This window comes from Hyla sarda, chromosome 11 (genome assembly GCF_029499605.1).
Source record: "Hyla sarda isolate aHylSar1 chromosome 11, aHylSar1.hap1, whole genome shotgun sequence".
In the NCBI taxonomy this organism is placed as follows: Eukaryota; Metazoa; Chordata; class Amphibia; order Anura; family Hylidae; genus Hyla; species Hyla sarda.
Genome location: NC_079199.1, coordinates 72,946,950 through 72,959,488, shown reverse-complemented (window position 1 = coordinate 72,959,488; position 12,539 = coordinate 72,946,950). Strand labels below are relative to the sequence as shown.

Here is a 12,539-nt window from a genome sequence, read left to right as displayed (position 1 = left end):
TTTTGCACCACAAAGTCCGCATCCCGACTATTTATTCTCCTCAACCTGAAGAGCTGTCCGTAAGGGACAGCCTTTTTAACATGTTCGGGATGATAGCTCCCATAGTGCAGTAGGGAGTTGCAGGCCGTAGGTTTTCGATAACTTTGAGTTACAAATTCTCCATTTTGAACGTTCACTTTAACGTCCAGAAATTCAAGTTCTGAACCACCTATTTTGTACGTGAATTTTAGATTCATGTCATTTTCATCCATGTTCGTGGGCTCCCGGCGTCCCGCGCCTTGATGCACATGTACCGCACCGCAACCGAAGAATAAAAGTCACCACTTGATGTCATCCCTAACACTCATTTCACTCACCTCTGCTGGGCATATGGCCTCTGACTGGGTGACATGCTGGATCCAATATCAATTTATAAAACCTCCTGTGAACAGGAAGGGGTGCACGGCTAAAGAGTTGTTGTTATGCAACAGCAGAAGACACTACTATAACTCCCAGCATGCCCTTTGGTAGTTTTTGCATGCTGGGGGTTGTAGTTATGCAACAGCTGGAGGCACATTTTTTCTTTGAAAAAGTGTGCCTCCAGCAATTGCATAACTACAACCCCCAGCATGAACATACTACCAAAGGTTATGCTGGGAGTTGCAGTAGTGTGCCTCCAACTGTTGCATAACTACATGTCCCAGAAGGCCTTTCAGCTGTAAGTGCATGCTGAGTGTTGTAGTTTTGCAACAGCTGAAGGCACACTCAGTGTTTTGCAACCAGTGTGTCTCCAGCTGTTGCAAACTACAACTCTAGCATGCACTGATAGACAGTACATGCAGGGAGTTGTAGTTTTGCAACAGCTGGAGGCACACTGGTTGCGAAACACTGAGTTTAGTAACAAACTCTCACTGAGTTAAGTAACAAACTCTCACTGAGTTAAGTAACAAACTCACAGTGAACATTCACACGGGCGGGGTTTACAGCGAGTTTTCTGCTGCAAGTTTGAGAATTTTTCCACCGCAGCTCAAACTCCCAGCGAGAAACTCACTGTAAACCCCCGCCCATGTGAATGTACCCTAAAAACACTACACTACACCTTTGCAAAATAAAGGGTAAAACACTACATATACACATACCCCTTACACAGTCAACACCCCCAATAAAAATAAAAAACCTCTTGTATGGCACGGTTTCCAAAACTGAGCCTCCAGCTGTTGAAAAACAACTCCCAGTATTGCTGGACAGCCACTGACTGTCAAGGCATGCTGGGAGTTTTGCAACACCTGGAGACACCCTGTTTGAGAAACACTGCTGTAGGTTATTTTGGTGGCGGATGCAAATTCCCAATTTAGGCCTCATATGCTCATGGCGCTCTCTCGCTTTGGAGCCATGTCGTATTTCAAGGCAACAGTTTAGTGCCACATATGAGGTATTTCCGTACTCGGGAGAAATTGCGTTACAAATTTTGGGGGCCTTTTTCTCCTTTTACCCCTTATGAAAAGGTAAAGTTGGGGTCTACACCAGCATGTTAGTGTAAAAAAAAAAAAAATAAAAAAAATAACACTAACATTCTGTTGTTGCCCCATACTTTTAATTTTTACAAGCAGTAAAAGGGGAAAAAAAATCCCCAAAATTTGTAATGCAATTTCTATTGAGTACGGAAGTACCCCATATGTGGACGTAAAGTGCTCTATGGCGCACAACATGGTCAGAAGTGGGAGCGCACCATGTACATTTGAGGTCTAAATTGGTGATTTAAACAGGGGTGGCTGATTTTACAGTGGTTCTGACATAAACACAAAACAATAGCTACCAAGATGTGACCCCATTTTGGAAACAAAAGCCCTCACGGAACGTATCAAGGGGTATAGTGAGTCTTAACACCCCACAGCTGTTTGACGAATTTTCGTTAAAGTTGGATGTGAAAATTAAAAAAATTCTCTAAAATGCTGGTTTTACCCTACATTTTTCATTTTCACAAGGGAAAATAGGAAAAAAGCCCCCCAAAATTTGTAGCCCCATTTCTTCTGATTATGGAAATACACCATATGTGGATGTAAAGTGCTCTGCGGGCGAACTACAATGCTCAGAAGAGAAGGAGCACCATTGTGCTTTTGGAGAGAGAATGTGTCCACAATTGAAGGCCATTTGTGTTTACAATGCCCTCATAGTGCCAGAACAGTGGACCCCCCCCCCCCCCCCCCCACATGTGACCCTATTTTGGAAACTACACCCCTCACGTAATGTAATTAGGGGTGCAGTGAGCATTTACGCCCCACAGGTGTCTTACAGATTTTTGGAACAGTGGTCCGTGAAAATGAAAAATTTAATTTTTCATTTGCACAGCCCACTGTTCCAAAGATCTGTCAAATGCCAGTGGGGTGTAAATGCTTACTGCACCCCTTCTTAAATTCTGTGAGGGGTGTAGTTTCCAAAATGGGGGTCCATTGTTCTGGCACCATGGGGGCTTTGTAAACTCACATGGCCCCCGACTTCTATTTCAACCAAATGTTCAATGGCGCTCTTTCTCTTTGAGTATTGCAGTTTACCCGCAATTTACATCCACATATGGGGTATTTCTATACTCCGAAGAAATTCAGAAGTACAAATTTTGGGGGGCTTTTTCTCCTATTACCCCTTGTGAAAATGAATAATTTGGGGTAACACCAGCATTTTACTGGAAAAAAAATAAAATTTTTCATTTTCACGTCCAAATTTAGTGGAAATTTGTCAAACAACTGTGGGATGTTAAGGCTCACTGTACCCCTTGTTACGTTTCTTGAGGGGTGTAGTTTCCAAAATAGTATGCTATGTGGTTTATTTTTTTGCTGTTCTGGCACCATAGGGGCTTCCTAAATGCGATATGCCCCCCAAAAACCATTTCAGCTAAATTTGTTTTCCAAAAGCCAAATGTGATTCCTTCTTTTCTGAGCATTGTAGTTCACCCGCAGTGCACTTGACGTCCACACATGGGGTATTTCCATACTCAGAGGAGATGTGGTTACATATTTTGGGGGGCATTTTCTCCCATTACCTCTTGTAAAAATTTTAAATTTGGGGGGGAAAACAGCATTTTAGTGAAAAAATTATAATTTACACATCTAACTTTAACGAAAAGTCTTCAAACACCTGTGGGGTGTTAAGGCTCACTGTACCCATTGGATACGCTCCTTGAGGGCTGTAGTTTCCAAAACAGTATGCCATGTGTGGTTTATTTTATTTTATTTTTTTCTGTTCTGGCACTATAGGGGCTTCCTAAACGTGACATGCCCCCGAAAACCATTTCAGAAAAACTCACTCTCCAAAATCCCATTGTCGCTCCTTCCCTTCTGAGCCCTCTAGTGCACCCACAGAGCATTTTACATTAACATATGAGGTATTTCCTTACTCGAGAGAAATTGGGTTACACATTTTTGGGGGGATTTGTCTCCTTTTACCCCTTGCAAAAATTCAAAAGCTGGTTCTACAAGGACATGTTAGTGTAAAAAATGCTGCTATATGTGAGTCAATATATAATTTATTTGGAATGTCTGTTTTCCTTACAAGCAGAGAGCTTCGAAATTAGAAAAATTCTAAATTTTCAAATTTTTCATGAAATTTGGGAATTTTTCATCAAGAAATGATGCAAGTATCGACAAAAAATTACCAATATGTTTAAGTAGAATAGGTCACGAAAAAACAATCTCTGAATCAGAATGAAAAGTAATAGCATCCCAGAGTTATTAATGCTTAAAGTGACAGTGGTCACATGTGCAAAAAATGCTCTGGTCCTTAAGGTGAGAATGAGCTTGGTCCTTAAGGGGTTAAACAAGCTTGAACACACTTTTAATTCCGCAGTGGAGTCTTGGGTTGTGATCATGCATATAGGCCATGGCTGTGGAGTGCATTACAAACTGTTTTCTTTGAGACAATAGTACTTGCGTATTCCATGTCTTTTTGAAGCTCTCCACAAATGGTTGTTGGCTCTTAGACAACGCTTCAGATTTTTTTTCACACCTCTGTTAGACATCTTGTGACAAGCAAGTTCATGGTGAAATAATTGTCTTTCCACTTATTTATTATGGTCCCAACAGTGCTCACTGAAACATTCAGAAGCTTACAAATGCGCCTGTAACCAATGACATTATGTTTTGCAACAGTTATGTTGTGAAGGTCTTCAGACAGCTTATAGCGTTTGCTTATCATAGGATGTGTCTTATGTGACACCTTGGAAATGAGACCTTTTTGTAGGTCATCAGGTAGAACTGAATCAAAAAGCAATGCAACCCCTCATCAGTGCAAATTATCAGCTGGTTTCTGATAGATTTTAGCTGTTGCCTTGGATTTCAATTCCTTTTTTCACCTCCTTTTCCTGTGTTTAATTATTTTTCCCTGTGATATTTCACATTACACACAACTTAATTTCTGAGCTTATGTGTCTTAGTTTCTTTGTATGTGTTTATTACTTGGGTTGTTACCAACATTTTGTGAAAATTCCATGTCAGTAGCACTTTTGAAAATATATTTTGTGAGAGAAATGTTCACATGTGTGTACCTAGATAAAAACCTTTTTATACATGCCAGAGTACAAGGTTTTGTACCTTTTTAAGGTACAGTAACACGTACCATTTTTGCTACTGGTTTGACACTGTTTAATCATTGTTATATTTAATTTACATGCTGTTAAATCTGCAGCAAACACTGTACGTATGACTTTACCCTTCAGGTCTTTAAGAGTCTTCATCAAGGGTGCAGTCATCCTTTTGTGATATTTTTAACTGCACTCTTCTTAAAGGAGTACTCTGGTGGAAAACAATTTTTCATATCGGCTGGCTCCAGAAAGTTTAACAGATTTGTAAATTTACTTTTATTAAAAAGCTTAAGCCTTCCAGTACTTATCAGCTGCTATATACTACAGAGGAAGTTGAGTTGTTCTTTTCTGTCTGACCATAGTGCTCTCTGCTGACACCTCTGTCTGTGTTAGGACCTATCCAGAGTAGGAGCAAATCCCCATAGAAGATTTCTCCTGCTCTGGACAGTTCATGACATGGACAGAGGTGGCAGTAGAGAGCTCTGTGGTCAGACAGAAAAAAACTCCACTTCCTCTGTGGTATACAGCAGCTAAGAACTGGAAAGGGTTAAGATTTTTAAATAGAAGTAATTTTCCAAATCTGTTAAACTTTCTGGCACCAGTTGATTTGAAAAACAAACAAAAAAATTTTTCTACTGGATTACCCCCTTTAAGATCAAAGATACTGAATCCCCCAGAGACTTAGTTGAAGGTTTGGGCATACCTTTCATTGGTTCATAATAAATGTAATCCTTGACACTAGTGTGAAAATAGGCTAAAAATCTTGGTTGCTGCAAATACTTTTTTGCTTCTCATATATACTAATGTTTTTCTTTTTTGATTCAGGTGCCTGACAGACAGTCATGGAGGGCCGCTCTTGAGAAATGTTCATACATACTATTGGATAATGAGATGAAAGAAAATGGAACTGTGAAACTGGAGAATAAAGAATTTGATATGGAAAATGAGATAAATCAAAGCAATAAGGACAGGTTTGTAGACCTTAACGAAAAATGAAATAATAATTAGTAAAGATCCTTGCTTTTTAGACAAAATTGCAATGGTAAAATAAAAGCTGAACTGTGACTGGTTGCTATGGGCATATCAGACAAGTTGATAAATCTGGAGTTCTGTGTTTAAATGTTTTTTCAGTGTAGGCTTTCACCTTTTCCCTGAACTTGCTCCAGCTATAGTGGAATTTAGTGAGTGCATCATGCTTGCCCAGTTGCACCAAATTTTGCAGTGCAAAAGCCCACACTTGGGCTTTGCTTTAGCCTGTACAGAAGGTTCCTCTGTGGAATTCTCCACATATCTAGTGCAATCTATATACAATAATAAGATCTTGTCTTGGTCTACTTTAATTAATTCTAATTCCCGCGTCTGGAAATTCTGATTCCTGCATCTGCAGAAAAAAATAGGTCTATTTTTTTCTGCAGAGTCCGCAAGAAAATGCATTGTAGTTTGAGATGGCACATTTCCGAGCGGTCCTAACACCCGCTGAATCGGGCAAGTGTGTGAAATGTCCATATGTGTTTTGTTGTGCAGACATTCTGCACGTTTTCGTGTGTGAATTCTGCCTAAGATGTGCAAGAGAGTAGCAGACCGAGAGGTGTCGGGGCATTCACAGGCAATGGCTGTTTTGCGCTGGCTAGTGCTTTATGGATGGATTTGGATTTCTATAATAAGTAAAAGGCTTACCATATATACTAGAGTACAAGCAGAGTTTTGGGCCGGCCATTCATTTTCACTGCAGGGACCATCCGCATTCCGGTGGGGAGGGTGAGCGGGTCCGGCCTGTCAATCTTCACCGAGAGGCCCTCTTCTCCGCTCTGGGCCATTGACGCTGCCACGCAGGGGCTTCCCTGCACGGCGGCACCAATGCAGAGTCACTAGTCCGGGGACGGTCCAGAGTGGAGAAGAGGGCCTTCCTGGTGAAGATGGATGGCCCAGACCGGCTCACCCTCCCCACCGGAATGCGGACGGTCCCTGCCGTTAAGATGGACGGCCCGGCTCACGCTCCCTGGACGGTCCCTGCAGCTACTAGAGCAACAACTGGGGAGGTGAAAAGACAACGAAAGGGGTGTCTGGATGATGACAGGGGTGATATTGACAGGGGTTCATATGGACAGGGGGGTCTGGATGATGAGAGGGGAGGGATGATGATGACGGGGGAAGGGGGGGAATGATATATATTTCCCACCCTAGGCTTATACTCGAGTCAATACGTTTTCTTAGGTTTTTTGGGGTGAAATTAGGGGCCGCGTCTTATATTCGGGTCTGCTTATACTTGAGTAAATACGGTAATTATCTAGGAGTTACTGCAGAGCTTTTTGATTTTCAATGTTATTTGAACCTTGTATTTAATTTAATAAACTATATTTTACTTCAGGCTCCAAAGTTTGAAAACGGACATCCAAAGTGCCACATCCACAAATGCCAGTACTCCACAACCAGTAACAAATTTTGTACGCTATCTGGCAGAAGCATTATTGAAAATAGAGCAGGGAGTGGAACGCAAATACTTAAAAACTCCTCTTGGTAAGCTGCCAGTGGCTTTAATTGCTTCTAATGGTAATGTTGGCATATGTCAAAGTGTGATTATTTTGTTTTTCCACAAAGGTTATGTAACTGACTAATAGAAAATGAATAAATAATTTTCTTTATAATTTATATTCTAGTTAATAACGTTCTAGGGCAGGGGTACATAACTGGCGGACCGCCCGCCGGCTCTCCAATCATTCATTTGTATAGCTGTCTTTAAGACACTGATACAAATGAATAGCTGTGGCCCACAGCATGGAGCACTGTATTGTGATGCAGGCAGGCCACACAGTTAGCACTGCCGACATCATCTGCACTGGCTAGGCCTGACTAGAAGAGGCAGCACAGGACCTGGGACAGGTTAATTGTGTCTCCCCCCCTCACCTGTGGTTTTCTCTAGTTGTTGCAGAACTACAACTCCCATCATGACCTTATGTCTGTGCATGATAAGAGTTGTAGTTTGCAACAGCTTAAGAGTGACAGGGGCACAGGTTATTTGGTGGCACAGTGGCATAAATAATTGTTGGGGCACAGTGGTATTTATTCTGGGGGCATATTATAATTTATTCGGGGGGCACAGTGTCATTTTTTTTTATTCTGGGGCACAGTGGCATCTTATATTCTGGGGCCACAGTAACATCACTTTTTGTGGGGCTACAGTAACATCACTTTTTGTGGGACCACAGTAACATCACTTTTTGTGGGGCCACAGTAGCATCATTCATTGTGGGGCCACAGGGGCATCATTCATTGTGGGGCCACAGGGGCATCATTCATTGTGGGGCCACAGGGGCATCATTCATTGTGGGGCCACAGGGGCATCATTCATTGTGGGGCCACAGGGGCATCATTCATTGTGGGGCCACAGGGGCATCATTCATTGTGGGGCCACAGGGGCATCATTCATTGTGGGGCCACAGGGGCATCATTCATTGTGGGGCCACAGGGGCATCATTCATTGTGGGGCCACAGGGGCATCATTTATTGTGGGGCCACAGGGGCATCATTTATTGTGGGGCCACAGGGGCATCATTTATTGTGGGGCCACAGGGGCATCATTTATTGTGGGGCCACAGGGGCATCATTTATTTTATGGTAAATAAGTTGGAAGAGGGCACAGTGTTTGTTAAAATTATATTTGGGGGCATAGTGTGTGGCAGTAATATACCAGGGACATAGCATGTGGCAGTAATATACCAGGGACATAACGTGTGGCAGAAATATAACAGGGGCATACTGTGTGGCAGAAATATACCAGGGATACAACATGTGGCAGTAATATACCAGGGGCACAGCTTGTGGCAGAAATATACCTGGAGCGCAGCGTGTGGCAGTACTATACAAGAGGTATAGCGTGTGGCAGTACTATACCATAGGCACAGTGTGAGGCAGTAATATATTCAGAGGCATAGGGTGTGGCAGTAATACAGTAAATGTTGGCACCCCTGAAATTTTTCTAGAAAAGGAAGTATTTCTTACAGAAAAGGATTGCAGTAACACATGTTTTGCTATACATGTGTATTCCCTTTGTGTGTATTGGAACTAAACCAAAAAAGGAGGGAAAAAAAGCAAATTGGACATAATGTCACACCAAACTCCAAAAATGGGCTGGACAAAATTATTGGCACCCTTAAACTAATATTTGGTTACACACCCTTTGATTTCAGTTATTTTTTCCAGTTGCTTCCCATAACCATCAATAAGCTTCTTACACCTCTCAGCCGGAATGTTGGACTGCTCCAGGTCTCTTATTGGAAGGGCGCCTTTGCCCAACAGCAATTTTAAGATCTCTCCACAGGTGTTCAATGGGATTTAGATCTCGACTCATTGCTGGCCACTTCAGAACTCTCCGGCGCTTTGTTGCCATCCATTTCTGGGGGCTTTTTGACGTATGTTTGGGGTCATTATCCTGCTGGAAGACCCAAGATCCCGGACACAAACCCAGCTTTCTGACACTGGGCTGTACAGTGCGACCCAAAATCTGTTGGTAATCCTCGATTTCGTGATGCCTTGCACACATTCAAGGCACCCAGTGCCAGAGGCAGCAAAACAACCCTAAAATGTTATTGAATCTCCACCATATTTCACTGTAGGTACTGTGTTCTTGTCTTTGTAGGCCTCATTACGTTTTCGGTAAACAGTAGAATGATGTTCTTTACCAAAAAGCTCTACCTTGGTCTAATCTGTCCACAAGACGTTTTCCCAGAAGGATTTTGGCTTACTCAAGTTCATTTTGGCAAAATGTAGTCTTGCTTTTTTATGTCTCTGTGTCAGCAGTGAGGTCCTTCTGGCCATAGCATTTCATTTCATTTAAATGTCAAGGGTTAGGTGCTCCCTGAGCCTGCAGGACAGCTTGGATATCTTTGGCACTTGTTTGGGGCTGCTTATCCACATCCAGACTATCCTGAGTTGACACCTTTCATCAATTTTTCTCTTCTGTCCACGCCCAGGGAGATTAGCTACAGTACCATGAGTTGCAAACTTCTTGATAATGTTGCGCACTGTGGACAAAGGCAAATCTAGATCTCTGGAGATGGACTTGTAACCATGAGATTGTTGATATTTTTCCACAAATTTGGTTCTCAAGTCCTCACAGTTCTCTTCTCCTCTTTCTGTTGTCCATGCTTAGACACACAATGCAAAGACTAAGTGAACTTCTCTCCTTTTCATCTGCTTTCAGGTTTGATTTTTAGAATACCCACACCTGTTCCATGCCCCAGGTGAGTTTAAAGGAGCATCATGTGCTTGAAACGGTCTTATTTTTCCACAATTTTGAAAGGGTGCCAATAATTTTGTCCAGCCCATTTTTGGAGTTTGGTGTGACATTGTCTAATTTGCTTTTTTTCCTCCCTTTTTTTGTTTAGGTCCAATACACACAAAGGGAATGAAAATGTGTATAGCAAAACATGTGTTACTGCAATCCTTTTCTGTGAGAAATACTTCATTTTTTAGAAAAATTTCAGAGGTGCCAACATTTACAGCTATGACTGTATACCAGGGGCACAGCATGCAGCGGTAATGTATGCAGGGGTATAGTATCTGGCAGTATTATATTTAGGGGTACAGCATGTGGCAGTATTATATACAGGGAGTATAGTATGCAGCAGTATGATTTTTAGTAGTACACAATGGGGCAGTATTTTATTCAAGGCAAGTATGCAGCAGGATTACATTCAGGGGTGCAGTCTGTGGCAGTATTATTTTCATGGGTACAGTCTGTGGCAGAATTGAGAAAATACAGGAAATATATATAATATGTTTAATAAATATAATGTATTCACATCCTCCAGAATTCAGTCATTTTACCTATATCCTTCCTGGCACTGTGTGAAACACTAGGTGTGAAACAGGCCTTAGCGCTTAATTCGGACCTTTACCAGTGACAGACGTGGATAAGCGGACCCTCACTAAAAATAGTTGAGTACCGCTGTTTTAGGGCGACACAGACACCGTAGTCCTCCCTGATCTCCTGCATTATAAATCACCAGCTGACCAACACCAGTGAAAAGAGGTGCCTAAAATATAACTTTTATTTCTTTAATTAAAATACTAGAAGCAACAATGGTGTGAGTATTGTGCTTGTATTTTGTTTGAGACCAGAAAGAAGAGCTGTTAAGAATTATATATATGTGTGCTATAATGTTAGCACAAAAAGCACCTCCCAATTCTATTATAGTTTTGATAATTACAAGTCAAATAAATATTATCACTCCCTTAGTCATTCATTGCTGGTGACTAGTTCACCCAACGCATTTCTGTCACCTATTTAAGCGACATCATCAGGGGAATTTTCAGAACGTAAGGGGTTAATAAGATTAACAAAGAGTACAATGACCCATATGAAACATCAGACAGTCAAACATTGCTCATCATTTCATCCAATGCTGTCAGAAGCTCTCTCAATCATAAAAAAAATGGAATAAACCGTATGGGTGTTTCCTTTTAGTCTGAAGTCCTCAGCCAGCGGGGGTTCGCCTTATAACCCTCCAGCTGGTGTCCGGCTCTGAGTCTTCATATAAAGATGTACAGCAGCGCGCACTCTCGCAATGGCGATGAGACCGGCTGACTTCCAGCCCAGCACAATACTCACACCATTGTTGCTTCTAGTATTTTAACTAAAGAAATAAGTTATATTTTAGGCACCTCTTTTCACTGGTGTTGGTCAGTTGGTGATTTATATTGTTTTGATGCAAGGAGGATTTATAAAAACTGATCTCCTGCATGCAACAAAGGGGCACCATAATAGCTTGTGATGTTGTGCCTTTGAGGTTGTAACCTTGGTTTGGGGTCCCAGTCTTGCACCTGCATACTACTGCTGCTTGTGTTGCAGCGTGGCCTTTATCTGGCTGTGAGTATATCCAAACCTTGAATATGCACTATTCATCCCCCACCCTTCCTGTTTCCGGGTCCCCCTCTCTCATATGGCCCCTGTGCTGGCCCTCTGGACCTTCCATCCCTAATGTCAAGTTTCTTTGCCAGCTCTTTGTGATGTTCAACCCCTTACTTGGGGAGGGACTTCCGGTGGCACTCTTTAAGGGGTTGCTGTGCTGCTCGCATGGCTGGTGGCCATCTTTTCCTCCCTGCTCGCAGAGTCCGCTCATGCGGCTTGCTGGCAGGCACTGCTTCAGTAGCTACATCAGCCCCTTTCCTAGCTGAAGCCCTGTGTCAGCTGAGCGGCTTTTGTGACGGGCAGGCATCTTCCTCCTTTTCTCCGCACATTCATGTGGCTCACAGGGCAGTCAATCGCCGCAGCTGGAGGATAGTTTTTTTTGCAGCACTCCGGGTGTGGCCTGCTCAAGCTCCTCCTCACCCAGCACCCTGTACAGAAGCTCTATGGCTGAGTAGCGCACACTTCTGGGGTCATCTTCAGCAAGTAGGACACCTGGATGCCATTTCTGTTCCTGATTTCTGGTTGTCCTTTTCAAGCCCCTCCTAGGCAGTGACGTGGGGCACTAGTGGCGTGGATCGGTGTGGACTCCTCTTCCCCTCTCCTGCTGCTGGATACTCAGCCTATGTGCAGCACCTGGCTCCTTTGCTTGCTACAGGAATCCTAGGTGAGCTCTGTCTGTGTTATCTCACTCCTTGACAAGCAATCCTGTGTGCTCCTTCCCTGGTCTCCTACCACTACTTTGCCATTTGCACGACTACTATGTCTGGCGGTTCTACCGAGTCCTCCTCTGCTTGCACCGCAGTTGCTTGGCCTAGCCCCCTGCTGCTGACCGCTCAGGACGGCCCTCCGGACCGTTCTATTTCTGAGCCCACTGCGACCTGGGCCTCCTCCCTGTGACAGTCTATCTCTAACTTGGTGTGGATGTCTTAGGCTATAGTTTTCTGTCATTGAGCATTCTCCCCCTGATTGCCAACCATCCCAAGTTCCTAGCCTTTCTGGGACTCCACTTTGATATGGCTACAGCCTGAAATTCCCTGCCCGCGGACAAACTGTCCACTGTAATCTTGGGGATCAAGG

The 12,539-nt window shown here is 43.0% G+C and overlaps 1 protein-coding gene across 2 annotated transcripts in view; it reads left to right on the top strand.

The window, feature by feature from the left end:
• BAZ1A (bromodomain adjacent to zinc finger domain 1A) overlaps nt 1-12,539 on the top strand; it is a 353,746-nt gene that overhangs the window by 304,659 nt on the left and 36,548 nt on the right. For both annotated transcript variants that reach the window (XM_056545400.1, XM_056545399.1), the window contains exons 20-21: nt 5,378-5,523; nt 6,921-7,069. In XM_056545400.1, the coding sequence (XP_056401375.1) occupies nt 5,378-5,523; nt 6,921-7,069 (295 nt within the window). The remainder of the gene's footprint in view (nt 1-5,377; nt 5,524-6,920; nt 7,070-12,539) is intronic.